Raw genomic sequence first — 17,428 nt, 5'->3', positions numbered from 1 at the left:
TGCCTACATTACCCTCCTACTTCGAACTAGGAGGGTAGTATAGACATATCCTTTGTTAGGTGGATCCCATCTCTTCCTAACAATCCTTGTGCCCGGAACAGAGTTCCATGGTCGAAGAAACCAAAGCCCTCTTTCCGACACCACTTGCGCAACCACACATTTACTTCCTCAATTCGACGATCTCTGCCCAGTCCTTTTCCTTCAACAGGAAGGATCGACAAGAACACCACTTGTGCGCCGAATTCTTTGATCCTTCTTCCCAGTGCTACATAATCCGCAGTAACCCTCTCAAGGTGATTCTTGACCGTATCGTTAGTTCCCACGTGGAGAAGCAGGAAGGGGTAGAGATCCGAAGGTTTGATCAGTTTTGTAATCCTCTCAGTCACATCCTGAATTCGAGCTCCTGGTAAGCAGCACACCTCTCGAGATTCCAGGTCCAGACAACAGACGGATTGCTCAGTCCCTCTTAGGAGGGAGTCCCCGACCACAACCACCCGTTGTCTTCTTTTGGGGGTGGTGGTTGTGTAACCCGCGTCCCTAGGACTACGCATCCCATGCCTTCCAGTAGATCCCTTCCGGTTTCTTCCTTGTGAGGTCCCTTCCAAAGCATTCACCACTGCAGAGCCTGTGGAGAGAGCCTGAAAGTGTTTACTTACCTCTATAGCATTGGGGGATTCCTGTGCTGGCCTTTTTCCCTTCTAGAAGTTACATGCTGCCAATTCTCTTCCTGATTCTGTACTGCCCTCTCTGGCTCTTCCGCCTGCCATGATTGCAGGATTAAACTCTGTCTTCTCTCAAGGAAGTCTTCATCCTCTCTGATTGAGTGTAGGGTCGACACTTGGGCCTCTAGTCCTCTAATTTTTTCTTCCAAAATGGCGACCAGCTTGCACTTAGTGCAGATGAAATCTGTTCTTTCTTCCAGGAGTAAGTCAAACATGGCACACGCTGTGCAGGTATCAACAGCAGACCTATTACCAGTCATACCTGCTGTCCTGGAAAAAGGATTTAAAAGAAAGGCAAGAGAACCTTGCGCCCTTCCCTCCGCCCTTCCTAACTCCCTCTCTAAATTCCTGTTCCTTGGTCTCTTGCTCACTGCTTTATAAAGCCCTGGACTGCCTGAAAGTCCCTCCCCCTACTAAAGCTTAGCCAATCAGCAGAGGCTTCTACAATTCAAACTTTAATTAGAAGCCAACAGTTTCCACCTGCCAGTCACAGCACACACTCTGTGAAGGGGAGAGAGAGGGGGGAGGAGAGGGGAAGGGGAAGGGAGGAAAAAAAAGAAGAAAAAAAGAGAAAAAAAGCCTCACTCACAAACACAAGCTCAGCACACAGCAAGAAAGCCCCATACACAACACATACTGCAGACAGCCACTTCCCTCAAGAGTCCTGTATCTGCTTCTCCTTTACCTGGAGAACTCCCTCTCTAAACTTCCTGTTAGCACTCACCTGTTCGCAAGCTTGCTGCTTATATATTTGTGATCATGGCTGACTGCTGAAGGACTATGAGGAAATGGAAGAGTCTTATATTTCATCTTTATTCTTTCCTTCTCCCATCTTTTCTTTATATAGTTCCCATCCCAATTGCTCTTTTATCTAATTTTTGGCACCAACTTCATTTTAAGCAAGCAGGGCTGTTGTTTCATGCTCAGTTACTGCTCTACAAGATTCCCTTTAGGCATTTCTGGTTAAATGCATAATGATTTATGGGCCAATTATGAGAGTGATTCTAAAATCATCTTAGTCTTATTCTGTGTATTATACTATGTGGCTTTTTTATATATGACTCATAAATTAAGGGCACTGAAACACATCGCACTTTTTATAATATATCATAGGTTGTCAACACGGGTAGCCGTCTATGTCACAAGAAGGAATGGAAAAAGAGACAGTCAATATTCTATTGATTCTGATAACAGTCTATATTGCCAATATTTTTTTTATGATTCCAGCTGACAAGTTTTTGCAACTAAAATGAAGAAGCTCAGAAACATTCCAAAGATGGTATTTACAGAAAACTGGACTCATCACACAGATTAGGAAAACAGTTTGATTTTGCAATAACATTGACTGCTTTGGGGTGGATCAGCCACAAAAAGGATCAAATCTAAAACTATGAGACTCTACTGCTTGAGCTACAAATGCTCTGATAGCAATGCTGATAGGAAAGCTCTAGCATGTTCAACACCCTCTATCTGTGGTCCAGTCATCACTGAAATGACACCATTTGAAGAGACTAGTAGCTATCATGCAAAATATAACTTACGACTTTCTATAAATCTCATTCACCATCTTTGGAAGTTTCCCATCTGTCTTTTGCCATAGTTTCTGGATTTCAGTGGGATCCTGCCAAGCTCACTCCTGTGCATTCTCTCATGAGTCATATGAAGGAGAAAACTGCCAGAGGGATCACTCCTGAAAGATGCTGAAGTCCTAGTGGAGTTAGAGTGGAGGAAACACCAAGCTTTTTTGGAAGCACTCACTAATCCCATAAAATCACTCAGCTTGGGCTCACATCTCTGGCACCCAGTCTGCAAAGGAGGCCACATTTTTACACCATCAGTGTGCTTGATATTTGTTTTTGAGGTATCATTTTTTTCCTGGGGTGCACAGAGGATGCAATTTATATCTGTGCAGAGGGCCTGAACTCTAAAGCCTTGTCTCAACTTACTGAGAGACTGACACTGCAGATCTCCCGGGGTTCGATTTAGCACGTTTAGTAAGGACCTACTAACATGACCGCCAATCATGTCCCCATTGATTCTGACACTCGTCCTGATCCTGTGGGGTAAGGGAAATTAATGGGAGAGTTCTTCCCATACATCTCCCACATTGGATATGCTGTGGAAATTCAAACTCAGGTACGTGAACTCCAGCTACACTATTCATGTAACTTGGGGATGTGGCCCCTGGGGCTATGTCTAGACTGTATCCCTCTGCCGACAGAGGGATGCAAATCAAGTGAATTCCAATGGCTCTGGAGGAATTCCAGAAAGAACTTTCCATTTCCCCTCCATCCTGTTGAATAAGGTCAAGGATCCCTATGCTGCTTCAGAAAGTCACAGCAATAGCAAAAATCTTCAGAACTTAGTTTACTTAATATCCAGGATTCACAAACTGGTGAAGAGCAACAGATGCACAGTATCTTTACAAATGGCATCTTGCAGGCAGTGACTGTGTGCTCTTATATTGGGACTTTTCCGATAAGGACATTTTAAAACTCAATGAAAAATACCCCAGCTCCTGCCCTCTCCCCCACACAAATAAAGTTTACAGCTTGAATATTAAACATGCTTCAATTGACCCACCAGTGTTATTCAGGGGCTTCAGACAGCTGCAGGCAGCTCTACCATACATTTCACCATCAATAAAATATTAAAATCCCCAGTGGTGTATATAAATTCAGGTCAACACGGGATTCAGATCTTGTGAGATTTGCTTTTGCTGCTGGCCAGAATCTATGGAATTCCTACTTTATTGCATATGGGGGGAAACTCTTCTATTTGCCTATATATTGTATATCCCAACCAAGTGATCAGTAATTTATCAGCTGGAAAAATCAGCTCATTCAGACTGGGCCCTCTTCAAAGACCTGCTATATTAATACAATGTAATTTTCTTTTGTGCCTTTGCATATCAGCATGCTCATCAAGTCCTGCAAGCTTCGCAAAGTCAGTCTGGGTCAGCACATGGAAGGGAGACCTTGGGAGTAAGAGATTTTATAGGTCCTGTGGGAAGGAGTGTTGACAAGGGAAAGGAAAGACTGCCAGCCACTGAGTCATTATTGAGCTAGTGACCCAGCATTGTGTTTGTGGGCCTTTTTGCTCCTTTTTTTTCTTCCCAAAAAAGATTTCAGACAAACTCTGATTCTTTGTGGTCATTAATGATCGCTTGGCATTTAAAAAACAAAACAAGCCTGTTAATCTTGGTTTTCTAGTCACATTCCATTGTGTAAAAATCGACTGTTACCCTAAATTCCTAAGGCATTAATGCTGCAGCACTAATTGTATATGGGATGCGTCTTCTCATCCTGTTACGTTAGCCTTGCTGTGGTTTGCTAGCCAGCTGCTATGCGCTACCCTGGAGATAACTGAAGCTTACTGATAGGAAAGGGATTCTTTCAGCACACACTTTGTATATAACAGTTATTTGTAAATAGCTCTCGGGCCACTTGGGAGGAAAGGCTCCATATAAATGTAAGATTATGCTGATATTATTCTGTGCTATATGCAAAAACTGCAGGGCCTGAGTCCCCTGTGCCTTGAATCTGTGCCATCCTTTACACCTGGATGAAATGAGTGTATAATGGTACCAAAGCAAAATGCAATATTGATTCCTCAAGCTAGCAGCAAAGGAACTAGAGAAAGTGAGTGCAAGGGGCCCTGTGCTCATGGAGGGAGAGTGTAGAGACAATACAGCATCATCACCCCTTTTCAGAAACAAACTACTCCTAGAGGGCACCACATATTTATAGCTCCTAGGTTTTACGAGGAGTAACGGTAGTTCGGAATAGGAACCTAGTCCGAACTACCTAGTTCGAGCCCCGTGTAGCCGCGCTGCACGGGGTTCGAAGCAGCGGGGATTTAAAAATGGCGGCTCCCCGCTTATGCTAATGAAGCCCGGGAAATTCAAATCCCGGGCTTCATTAGCAAGTGCGGTATGCATACATTACCCCGCTAGTTCGAACTAGCGGGGTAGTGTAGACATACCCTCAGCTCTTATTGGCTGGTTGTTTCCAGTCCAATAGGAGCTGAGTGATTGGCTGGGGTCTGTTCCTGTTGGCAAGTTGTTTCTGGCCAATAGGAGCTGAAGATTGGGTTGGGAGCAGGGAGATCACACAAAGCTTCCCCCTCCCTCCTGAGCAGAGAATCACACGGAGTAGACTTGCACTCAAAACAGCAGCTGCTATGTGCCTGAGGGCCCTGGCAGGGTGGTCCATAGGCTGGATCCAGTGGACCAGCCCACGGTGGGCCGAATCCGGCCCATGAGGGGTATCTTTCCCACCATCTAAATAGTTGATGAAGAACAAAACCAGCCCCAGAATTGATCCCTTCAGAGTCCCACTCATTATACACTTTCACCATGACTATGAACCATTGATTAACTACTCTCTGGAAATATGATCCAACCAGTTATGCACCCACTTTACAACAGCTCCATTAGATTGTATTTCTTTTGTTTGTAGATGAGAAGATAATACATGACTGTATCACATCTTACTAAAATCTAGATATACCACACTTGCCACTTCTCCCTTATCCAAAAGGCTTATTATACTGTCAAAGAAAGTTATCAAGTTAGTTTGACATGATTTGTTCTTTACAAATCCATGCTGCGTGTTACTTATCACCTTATTATCTTCTAGAATCTAGATGTTTGCAAATGGATTCTTTAATTATTTGCTCCATTATCTTTCCTGGCACAGAAGTTAAGCTAACTAGTCTGTAATTCCCTGGGTTGCCCTTATTTCCATTTTTATAGATGGGCACTATATATTTGCCATTTTCTAGTCTTCTGGAATATCTCTTGTATTCCATGACCTTTCAAAAATAATAGCTAATGGCTCAGATATCTCTTCAATCAGCTTCTTGAGTATTCTAAGATGCATTTCGTCAGCTCCTGGTGAGTTAAAGTCATCTAACTTGTCTAAATAATTTTTATTTGTTCTTTTCCTATTTTAACTTCTGAACCTACCCCATTTTCATTAGCATTCATCCAATCACCACCAATCTCTTCGTGAAAAACAAAACAAAGAAATCATTAAGTATCTCTGCCATTTCCCCATTTTCTCTTATTGTTTTTTCTTCTTCATTGAGTAACAGTTATACTCTGTTCTTGGTCTTCCTCTTGCTTCCAAAGGTGGCTGAGCAACATGCAGGGACTCCCTTTCCAGAAGCAGATCAGTATGTGTCCCATTCCTTAATGTTAAGGATATACACCATAACTTCTCTACACTTACACAAATCCCTCCCCAAATATTAGCAATGTACTGTTTCCAGAATACTTTCCCCCTGGCTTCCCATAGAGAAGGAGAGAATATCCCTAATAGTTGTAATGAAGAAACCTTCTATGAGGTAACAATTGCACTAGGTAACACTGTCTCCTTCCTTCCATGCTTGTGCCAGATGAAGTGCATGGGGACTGCTGATTGCCTGAAATCTGCTTAATCAAGGCAAGATTGACTGGCTGAGATATCACATACCAGACCAAGGAGGACTGTGTTGAGAGTCTGACCTCATAAAAAATGTCTGCCCAATAGCACGGAGATGGAGCCAGAGTAATTACTCAACCATGAAGCATTTATCAGTGCTCGTATTCTGAAATGCTACATAAAGGCTCAATTAATTTCTTGATTCAACTATTCTACTAATCAATGTCAGGGTGAAACTTTCAACAACGTGTCATACAGAGATCCCCAAATGAGTCACAGAAGATATCAAACAAGACACAGCAGCCAGCTCCGATGCAGCTATAATCTTTCCCTCTCAATGTGCTCACTTTGTTTCCAGAAATCAAAGAGGGTACAGCCAGGCAGTGGTTCGGTTGTTCTCCTTTCCCAAGATCCAGGACCATAATTGTTCTCTGAACAGATGAAAAATTCTGACATCAGTTTCCTCAACCCTCTGTGGCCTGCCTTACTCTGTTTGCTGTGATGCACTGGCTGAGTGGGATTTTCCACTCCACTTTAATAACAAGCTCTTCATGTTGGGTCGGGGTCAGTCTGGAGAACAAGACTAGTATGTTTACTCTCAGACTATTTTTGGAGCAAGCAGTTGAGAGGGAAGGCCAAGAGTGTATTGAAGTCCCGAGCAACCAGATACAGATCAATCACTTCCTGGTGTGTCATATCTTTGGAGAAAAGATACACAATAATTGACATTCCTCCTAATGGAAAACTAGTAAGCTTAAGGGAAAATCTCCACAAACACATAGGTGTTTTACCCATGGAGAAACAAAAGAAGTTGTAGGAGACAGTTTTGTACACACAGAGAAATTGTGGAGACTTCCTAATTTGCTGTCAACCTGGAGAATTAGCAGCTTTGGGATCTCAGCCAAATAAAGGAACATTGGAACAAACAGAGATATTACCAGTGATGCCGCATTCAAATGTCACGTGACAATCAAACACCTTAGTTCCAATCCTGAAATTGTAACTATAAATTGGTTCCAAACCTTAAAATTAAGCACCTGATGTTTGAAGCATCAGATTAAGGACCATTGTTATTTGAGGTATTACTCGTAACAACTGGCAGTACATTTGCAGACAGTAGTACTATTAATGGTGTGTCTTAAGTTTGTCTCAATTTTTCTGTTATAAACTCTTCTTTCATTGTTTACAGAAGTTAGCTACAAAACTTTGCTCTGGGCTGCAACATGGCAATCATGGAATCTCTCTGTGAGCAACTTACTTGATATGCATACATACCTATGCCAGCTTTATATTTACAATATAACAAGAGTCTGAGAATCAAATATACATTTTTCTCAGAAGTTAGTCAGTTTAAAGATCTTGTTTGCGTTCTTGTATTTAAAAAAACCCCAGAGAGTTAGCAGATAGTCCTTAAGGTGGTCCTAATTGCTTTGGGCATTACAAAACATATGTTTTCTTTTTGATAGCTTACAAATACTGTATGGTCTTTTAAGAATGGCTATTGTGTGTGGGTTGGAATAGGGTTGGAAGTATTACATTTTTGTCAGTAAATGTCAATTTCACTGTACACAGAAACACACACACATCATTTCCATTAATAAAAATAAAAATGTACAGATAGGCAAAAAAGTGGCTTGAGACCTTTTTAGTTTGATTTAAGAATATTTATTTTGCTTAAAAGTGAGACGTAAAATAAGAACATAAGAATGGCCATATTGGGTCAGACCACCCATTAATTCCTGAGTCCTGTCTTCCAACAATGTCCTATGCCAAGTGCCCCAGAAGGAAGGAACAAAACAGGTAACCAACAAGTGATCCATTCATTCCTTCTTGCTTATTCCCAGCTTCTGGCAAACGGGCTAGGGACACCAGCCCTGTCCATCCTGGCTAATAGCCATTGATGGACATATCCTCTATGTATTTATCTAGTTCTTTTCTGAACCCTGTTACAGTCTTAGCCTTCACAACATCCTCTCACAGGCTCCACAGGTTGACTGTGCATTCTGTGAAGAAATACTTCCTTTTTCTTTGTTTTAAACCTGGAGCCTATTAATGTCATTTGGTGACCCCTAGTTATCCCCCGTGGCATTTGCATGAACATGGCTGCCGCTTTTTGGGTTTTTGACGGAGAAAAGCGCCAGTCTAGACGGGATCTTGCGGAAAATAAACCCTTTTCCGGAAGATCCCTTATTCCAAATAAACCCTTTTCCGGAAGGTCCCTTATTCCTACTTGAAAGTAGGAATAAGGGATCTTCCAGAAAAGGGTTTACTTCCGCAAGATTCCGTCTAGACTGGCGCTTTTCTCCGGCAAAACCCCGAGCCGGAAAAAAGCGGCAGCCATGTTCATGCAAATGCCGCGGGGGATATTTAAATCCCCCCGCGGAATTTGCAATTCTGACGTGTCTCATTAGCATCCCTTTTCCGGAAAGGGGTGCCAATGTAGACACAGCCATCATGTTTTTATAGATCGCAATCATATCCTCCCCCTTAGCCATCTCTTTTCCAAGCAGTAGGGTTCCCATTTTATTTCTCTCTCCTCATATGGAAATCATTCATACCACTAATCATTTTTGTTGCCTTTTTTGAGCCTTTTTCAATTCCAATATATCTTTTTTTGAGATGGGGCAATTACATCTACACATGGTATTTAAGATGTGGGCATACCATGGACTTATACAGAGGCAATATGATATCCTCTGTCATATTATCTATCCTTTTCATAATGATTCCCAACATTCTGAGTTTTTTTCTGCTGCACACTGAGTGGGTGTTTTCAGAAAACTATCCACAATGACTCCTAGATCTCTTTCTTAAGTGGTAACAGCTAATTTAGAGCCATCATTCTTTTATTTAGTTGGGATTTTGTATTCCAAGGTGCATTGCTTTGCATTTATTAACACTGGATTTAATCCGCCATTTTGTTGTCCAATCATCCAGTTCTGAGAGATCCTTTTGTACCTCTTTGTAGTCTGCCTGGGACTTAACCATCTGCACATTCAGCCACCTCACTGTTTACCCCTTTTTCAAGATAATTTATGAATATATTGACTTGGACTGCTCACAGTATGGACCACGGCAGATACCGCTATTTAACTCTCTCCATTCTGAAAATTAACCGTTTATCCCTACTCTTTGTTTCCTGTCTTTTAACCAGTTACCAAATCATGAGAAGACTTTCCCTCTGACCTCATGACAACTTACTTTGCTTAAGAGCCTTTGGTGAGGGACCTTGTTAAAGGCTTTCTGAATATCTAATTACTAGAGCTGTCAACTGATGTGTGTTAATGCCTGAGATTAACACAGGGCAGGATTAACGTGTTAATTTTTTTTAACAATTAATCGTAAGCATTAATGCTGTGCTGCCCCTTTGAAGCGCCACTCTGGCACTTCAGAGGGGCAGTGCATTAGGAGCCTGAGATCAGCTGAAGTCCCCAGCCCACCCTGGGCTCGGGGCAGCGCTGCACAGAGCCTAAGGTCAGCTGGGGACTGCAGCTGATCGCGGGCACCCGTGGTGCTGCTCCTTGGAAATTCCAGGGCAGCCGGAGCTGGGGTCAGCTGGGGACTCCAGCTGATGCTGGGCTCCCGTGGTGCTGCCACTCTGAAACGCCGCCGCAGCATTTCAAAGGGGCAGCGTACATGATTAATTGTGCAATTAATCACGATTAAATTTTTTAATTGCACAATTAATTGCGATTAATTTATTTAATTGCTTGACAACCCTACTAATTACACTCTAGCCACTGGATCCCCCTTGTCCACACAATTTATGTTCATCAACTTGTCTGATAATTTTGTTCTTTATTATAGTTTCCACCAGTTTGCCAAGTACTGGAGCCAAGCATATCAGTCTGTAATTGCCAGGATAACTTCTGGAGCCTTTTTAAAAATTGGCATCAAATTAGTTATCTTCCAGACATTTAGTACAGTCAGTAGCTCTGCAGTTTCATATTTGAGTTCCTTTAGAGCTCTTGGATCAATATCATCTAGCCAAGGTGACTTAATACTGTTTAGTTTATAAATTTGTTCCAAAACCTCCTTTAATGACTCCTCAATCTGGGACAATTCCTCAGATTTGTCACCTAAAAAGAATGGCTCAGGTTTGGAAATCTCTCTCACATCCTCAGCTGTGAAGACCTATGCTGTCATGATCATGAGGGTTAGCCAGCAGCCTGGGGACAAGGGGTTAACTATTTCCCTTACTTAGACAGGTGGAGTAGCCAATAGGAATGTAGGTAGGAATTTCAAACTGGGACAAAGGAATTTTTGGGTTTTCCCTCCTTTTGTTCTGGGCAGTTCTCTCCAGCTATTGAGGGGGACAGACACTAAGGCCGTGTCCAGACTCAGGGGTATTTTCGGGAAAAGTAGCCTTTTCCCGAAAAAACTTCCCCTGCGTCCAGACTCAAGCCGCGTTCTTTCGAAATTATTTCGAAAGAACGCGGCTTTTCTTTCGATGGCGGTAAACCTCATTTCACGAGGAAGAACGCCTTCTTTCGAAAGTTCCTCTTTCGAAAGAAGGCGTTCTTCAATGTAAAGAGGCCGTCTTCAAAAGAGAGCATCCAGACTCGCTGGGTGCTCTCTTTCGAAAAAGCGGATTTCTCTTTCGAAAGATCCGCCTGCAGTCTAGACGCGATCTTTTGAAAGAGGCTCTTTCGAAAGAAGCCTGCAGTCTAGACATAGCCTATGTCTCCCTCCAAGAAAAGACTATTTCTTCACTTTTTGTAAGTAGGGTAAAGTTTAGATAAATCCTTTAGGTTTCATTATTTTATGGTTTGGGTATAGGATCTGCTATCTGTGCACTTTTTAAAAGATGTTTTGGCTTTCCTTTGTAACTAAGTTCTAGGCCCATGGAGTTTCTCTGTGAGTATATTATTTTGTTACTTTTCCATCTAATTGTTATGCTTGCAACAGGATTAGTGTGGTGATAATAAAAGTTTTCTCTTTTCCTTTTATTAATCTGGTATTGGTTAATGGTGGTGTCCTGATTTTTACTTTAGGGGTGAGATTTTCCCAAATGGTCTCTCCCCTGGTTTCTTTATTAATTTGGATGGTGGCAGTGGAGATTCTATCCCCAAAATCTAGGGTTTTAAGATTTTGTGGGGAAGTTTTATACCAAAGCCTGGGAGATAAGGTTTTGGGGTACACTTGCTGGCCCCCACTTCTGCATTTATTGTGCCAGAGTGGGGAAGGAGCCATGACAGATGCAAAGAATTCACTTACTTTCTCCCCAGTGGCCTTATCATGCGTAAGTGCTCCTTTAGCATCTTGATCATACAAGTGGCTCAATTGGTTGTTTAGCAGGCTTCTTGCTTCTGTTGTATTTAAATTATTTTACTTCTGCTTTTTTGTCTCGCGCTGCTTCTTTTACTTTGTTGTTTAGCCACAATGACAAGTTTCTGGTTCTCTTATTATGTTTTTTAATTTGGGGTATACATTAAGTTGAGCCTGTATTATGGTGTCCTAGAAAATTTTCCATGCGGCTTACAGAGATTTCAGTTTTGGCATTGTACCTGATGTAGCTGATTTTTTTCCCCACCACAAAGATGTTAAATTTAATTATATTATGGTCACTATTACCAAGCAGTCCAATTATAGTCACCGTTTGGACCAGATCCTATAATATATTTAGGACTATATCCAAGACTTGCCTCTCTTGTGCATTCCACGGTTATCTGCTTCATAAACCAGTCATTTGAAGGGTCAAGAAACTTTATTTCTGTATCCTGTCTTTAGGTGACATGTACCCAGTCAAAAGGAAGGGTTAATTGAAATCCCCCTTTACTATTTAGGGTTTTTTTTATTTTCATAGCCTCACTAATCTCCCTGAACATTTCACAGTCTTTGCTTATGGGGTCAGTGATATCCCTACTACTATATTCCTATTATTAGAGTGTGGAATTGCTATCCAGTGAGATTCTATGGTATAGTTTAGTTCATTTAAGATTTTTACTTCATTTGAGTCTATGCTTTCTTTCACATATACTGCCACGCCCTCACCAGTACAACCTGTTCTATCCTTCCAATATATTTGGACCCTCATATTACCGATATTACAAACATCAATATTCTTCATTTCAATTATTGAATTGTGCCTCACCTATTTATAAAGAAATTCTGTACACATTTTGAATGTATATATTTTTTAAATTAAATAAAGTTTTACAGAGACCAAATAAAAGTAGTGATTTTTTTAAAAAAAGTAATTGTCACATTATTCCATTTTTCCCACTGGTTTGAACATATGCATTGTATATACAATGGCCAAGAACTTCCAAAAAGGACTGGTTATTTTGGGTGTCCCTACTCAAGATACCTGCTCTTTTGCAAGCACCCACTGGACCATTCTCCCAGGGTGGGCATGGGGGGAGAGGGAGGAGAGAGAACAGGGAAATCAAGACACTTTAAAGATGTCATGATGGGCACCCAAACATCAATAGTAACTTTTAAAATATTAACCAGATGGCATTATTTCATTTCCATAAGATTTTGTAGGGTGCCCATCAGGGCGGTGTCTGGGTGCCGTTACAAGGTTTAAATTATGACCACATTTTAAGGCTGCAATTTTGATAAGAGTCTGAGTACCCAACTCCCATTGTTAGATGTCTAACTCCCTTAAACGCTTTTGGAAATCCCAGCTCATGGAATTTTCCAACTAATCAGCCTGGACTTTAGGATTTGATTTCAATGGGAACAAGCACCATATAAGGATCAAGACCTTAATCACTTAAGAAGATACAAACTCCCTGGAGAAGAGACTCTCTTCTCACTAATGGCCAATACCGCACCTAGCACAATGGGTTCTTGACAGGCACTCCTAGGTGCTGCTGTAATAAAAACATTATTAAGGGAATCCTAGACATAAAAATGCATCTTGCAGCTCACACTAGAAACTTCCAGGTCCAAATTTTAAAAGCACTTTCAAAACAAAAATATTGAATTTGGCCATTCTTTGTGATATTCAAAACAAGGAATGTTTGAAATGTATGGCACCCCACACTTGAATTATTTGTAACACTACAAATAGGCTTCTTAAATTATAATAGACCAAAAGGGTTGCAGAGTGAATTGGTTAAGCTCAGAACAGGTCTCGATAACGTATATCTGTAGAAATGTGCAAAGGAAACACACTAGAGATTTTAGTGGGGTAGCCGGGTTAGTCTGTTTCAGCAAAAACAACAAGAAGTCCAGTGACATTTTAAGGACTTAGGGTATGTCTCCACTAGCCCCCTAGTTCGAACTAGGGAGGCTAATGAGGGCGACCAAAATTGCAAATGAAGTGTGAGATTTAAATATCCCGTGCTTCATTAGCATGTTCCTGGGCAGTTGCCATTTTAGAAATTGACTAGCCTGGAAGAACTACCCGTGTCTACACACGGCAGAGAAGGGTGATTCCGAAATAAACCCCTTACTTCGAATTACCAGTTAAACCCGAATGAGGTTTATTTAAATCCCATGCTTCATTTGCAATTTCGGTTGCCCTCATTAGCCTCCCTAGTTCGAACTAGGGGCTAGTGTAGACATACCCTAACAGATTTATTAAGGCATAAGCTTTAGTGAGCTACAACTCACTTCATCAGATGCTAATGAGAAAAGAAAACAGAAACTGAAAGGGTACGGAGATGGGGGTGTGACATTAGTGCTAATTAAATCTCATCCCTGTTGGAGATGAGCCACATCCACTCTGATTTAATTAGTGCTGATGTCACACTCCCATCTCTGTATCCTTCCTTTTCTGTTTTCTTTTCACTTCAGCATCTGAGGAAGTGAGTTGTTTCTCACAAAAGCTTATGCCCTGTTACCCTAACACGTTTGTTAGTCTTTAAAGTGCCACCAGACTCCTTCTGGTGTTTACACTACAGCAGTGGTTCTTAAAGTGTGACTGTGGACACCCCTCCCCCGCAGCAGGGAGCCTGCACTGTACCACCCCCTCTGGGAGCTGGAGTGCCAGCTTCCCGCTGTGTGTGGTAGGGAAGCCTCATGGGCTGGATCCAGCTCATGGGAGTAGGAAGCAGCTCCACATGCTGCTGCTCCCCCTACTTGCAGCTGGGGGAATGACAGCACAGGAAACCACTCCTCTGGAGGCTTTCCCTGCTGCTCCCATTGGCCAGAATCACAGCCAGTGGAGCAGCAGGGGTGGTGCCTGAGGGCTGCAGGGGGTGTGGAGCCAGGTAAGCAGCCCCTTCCCCATTCCCCTCATACCCAGACTCCCCATGCTCAGCCCGCTCCTGAACCCTACCTCCTGGCCAGACCCCATACCTCCAACCCCTCCTGCACCCATTTTGTTTTCATGGATGAGTATCTGGTGGTCTGTGGAAAGGTCTGCATTCAGCAGGATGGGCCATGGGCCAAAAAGTTTGAGAAACACTCACTAGAGATTCTAAGTCAAGGCCAAAACCTTATCAACTTCTGCTGGTCACTTCTTATCAACTCTGAGATAGAGCAGAGATAGGTCCAAACCTTTTTGGAGAAGTTTGGATATGAACCTGGTAGCTCAGGCATCTCTCTAATGCATATTCATGTATCGATCTCACAGCACTTTACAGTGTGTATTGTCCCCATTTTATAATTGGAGAAATGGAAGACCAAAGAGGTGAAGTGACTTGCCCAAAGCAGGTCTAGCAAGTTCATAGTAAATCTGGGTAAAGAATCTAGGTCTCTTTACTCCTGGTACGGATCAATGGACCGTACCACGAACATCTATACTACTGTAAAAGGAGAGGTGTCCGTCACACCATCTGTCACAGAGAACATTTGAGAAGCCTTGCGAAGTTTCTAGAAAATGCCAGAATGAGTGAGAAGTGATGAGCATGACTGGGGCCCCTCCCCTGGGGCTGCCATTGGCAGGGGATTGTGGCAGGGCTCAGCACCTCCCCAGCAAGTGTCCAGGAGGTGCAGCAGGGAGCTGGGGGTGGTGGTACCATGCAGACCTGTGCCCACTGGGGCAGGCAGCTCGAGGGCTGGGGCTCTGTGCTGCTCCTGCACCCCGGGGGTGGCCTGTCTGGCAAGTGGAGGCAACAAAGCGTGGCAGGGGGCAGCGCCTTGCAGACCAATGAGCAGCTGCTGCTGCAACATGATGACTTCTCTGAGTGGCACATCGGGGCAAGGGGTAAAGAAAAGTGGGAGATGCTGCGAGCGGTGGGGCTGACAGTAAGTCCCTGCCCACTGTGCTCTGCCTGTCCCTCCCTTAGCCCCCCGAGCCGGTGGTCCCTGGGTCTTCCTGTGCTCTGCCCTCCCTGCACCTGCTCCCTATGCCACCAACTCGCCCACCCCATCTTACTGCCGCATCCTCCTGTCTCTGCCGCCCCTCAGCCATGAGGCAGGATTCGGCCAGTATTATTAAAACTTGAACTTACCGGGGGACCTCGGTCTCCTTTAAATCCAGGAAGTCCAAGTAAAAGTGGAAATAGGGTAGGTCCAATGGGGTCAAAGACTTGAAACCCATCAACAGCAGCAGGAGTTGTGAGGTTGAAGACTTGCACACGGGTTCTGGAGGTAAGATGAACAGATCCAGGGGTTGCTTTGGTGTACAGTAAAGGAACTTGGCTAGGAATGGATTTCCTGGTTGGTAGCGACACTAGCTTTTTTGGAATGGGGCCATCAGTCAGGTTTTCTGGGTTTTGTTTCATGGTCATAGGGTGGCTAGATGAGTTCTCAGTCTTCTTCCCCATTGGCTTTACAGTGCTGGACACTTCAGAGAGCTTGATGGTTGTTTTTTGGTTGATCATCTTTTTGGTCTCTTGCTCTGTCTCTTTCCTGATGATGTTGGTGGAGTTTTGGCTGGCAGGCAGGAGGTTTCTGATAGTGGGAAGAGAATGTTTCTGTGAACTTGCACTGGAAGAGAGTCTGGATATCCTGAGGGTTGTTGTAGTAGTCCGAGGGTGTGAATGGACTGGCAGCTGCATATCAGTACTCGGTGGAATGGTAGACCACATAATCGTAACATTGGCTGTTTTGGTTGTTGGCCTTGGAGTCAGCAGCTTATATGGGACTAAGGTGGTGGAGGCTGTAGCTGGAGCCTTGAGGGGTGTTGTGACCTTGATGAGCTCTGATGTTGGGATCACAGTGGTCAGGTTCTTCAAACCCTGTCGCAAGAGCTTTGTCTGCCGGGGGGTTGTTAGGAAGGCACTCGGATCCCTGGGCAAGAGTGGGACAAGCGGGAGCAGATTTGGCCGGAAGGTGTCTGCTTGTCTGCATTGTTTTCTCAGGTATTTACAGTAATTATGAGCTGCCTTGGCAGAAGGATAAATATCAAACTGGCAAATGGCGCCTTCAAACTGTATCGAGTGCTGGTTCATTTTCCCTAAGAGAAAAGACCCTTGTGGATCCAATTCCTCATCTTTTTTAAAATGTAAATCAGCATATACTCTTTGCTTCCCACAAGAAGTAAATAAAGTGACCATCTGGCCTCGGATGTCAATGGCCATGTTATGCCAGTGGCCATCATGAACATTGTAATCAAAATATACAGAGCGTGCATGGCTTACATACACGATGACCTTTCCAGGGATGAACTGAACGCCCAGCTGCAGTTTTTTCTTCTTGTTCTTGACAGAGAATAGAAAAGCATTGTTGACACGGTGAGAGCATAAGCTCAGCACTAGGGCCAGGTCTGTGCCAAAGGCAGAGGGGATGATGGTGCTGATGGGTGCCTCGATGCGTGCTCGCTGAGTGAAGATGACACCCGATTTGAAAGGGATAACCCCCTGAGGAACTGAACGTGATGAAGGCCACGCGCTCAATGACTTCTTCCCTGTCAGACCCAGTCTTTGAAGAACATCCACATCTGAAAGAGAGGAACAAAGAGCATGAGAACACAAGCTAGTCCAAGGCCTGATGTGACATCCATCTGAGTCAACTGGATTCCTTGAAGCAATTCTTCCAAGGGCACCATGGGCAGATAATCGGACCCTGAATGCATAGATTATAGAGTGTGCCTATTTTTCGCTCCACTCAAACTGGTTTAAGGCAATCAGGCCATGGATGTTTTGTTATGGTTTCCTGGCTAGGCTCCCATACAACTTCAGTTCAATATCTGAGAAACTACCATAAAACACCAAACTCATGGTCCTTCTGTTCCAGTATCCCTTCTCCATCAGTAGTCCAGTGACAGATGTTTTTAAAGAAGGCAGAATACTACAGCAGGGACACAGTTCTCTAGTAAATTCTGTAAGGTCTAATCTCTATATAGAACCCAAGAGGCTTCCCCCCTATTAAATTCTATAGGTCTTCTCCTTAAGGGATCATGCTGAATCAGGCCCTTATCCCTATTCTACATTCCATACA

The 17,428-nt window shown here is 43.3% G+C and overlaps 1 protein-coding gene across 2 annotated transcripts in view; it reads right to left on the bottom strand.

Moving 5' to 3' along the window:
* The window catches only part of COL27A1 (collagen type XXVII alpha 1 chain), a 296,056-nt gene that overhangs the window by 256,051 nt on the left and 22,577 nt on the right, over nucleotides 1–17,428 (bottom strand). For both annotated transcript variants that reach the window (XM_014580186.4, XM_014580190.4), the window contains one exon: nucleotides 15,499–16,928. In XM_014580186.4, the coding sequence (XP_014435672.3) occupies nucleotides 15,499–16,928 (1,430 nt within the window). The remainder of the gene's footprint in view (nucleotides 1–15,498; nucleotides 16,929–17,428) is intronic.

Source organism: Pelodiscus sinensis, chromosome 23, assembly GCF_052426305.1.
Source record: "Pelodiscus sinensis isolate ZL-2025 chromosome 23, ASM5242630v1, whole genome shotgun sequence".
NCBI classification, from domain to species: domain Eukaryota; kingdom Metazoa; phylum Chordata; order Testudines; family Trionychidae; genus Pelodiscus; species Pelodiscus sinensis.
Note: the sequence above shows the minus strand (reverse complement) of the source record. Positions and strands in the feature narration are given on the sequence as shown.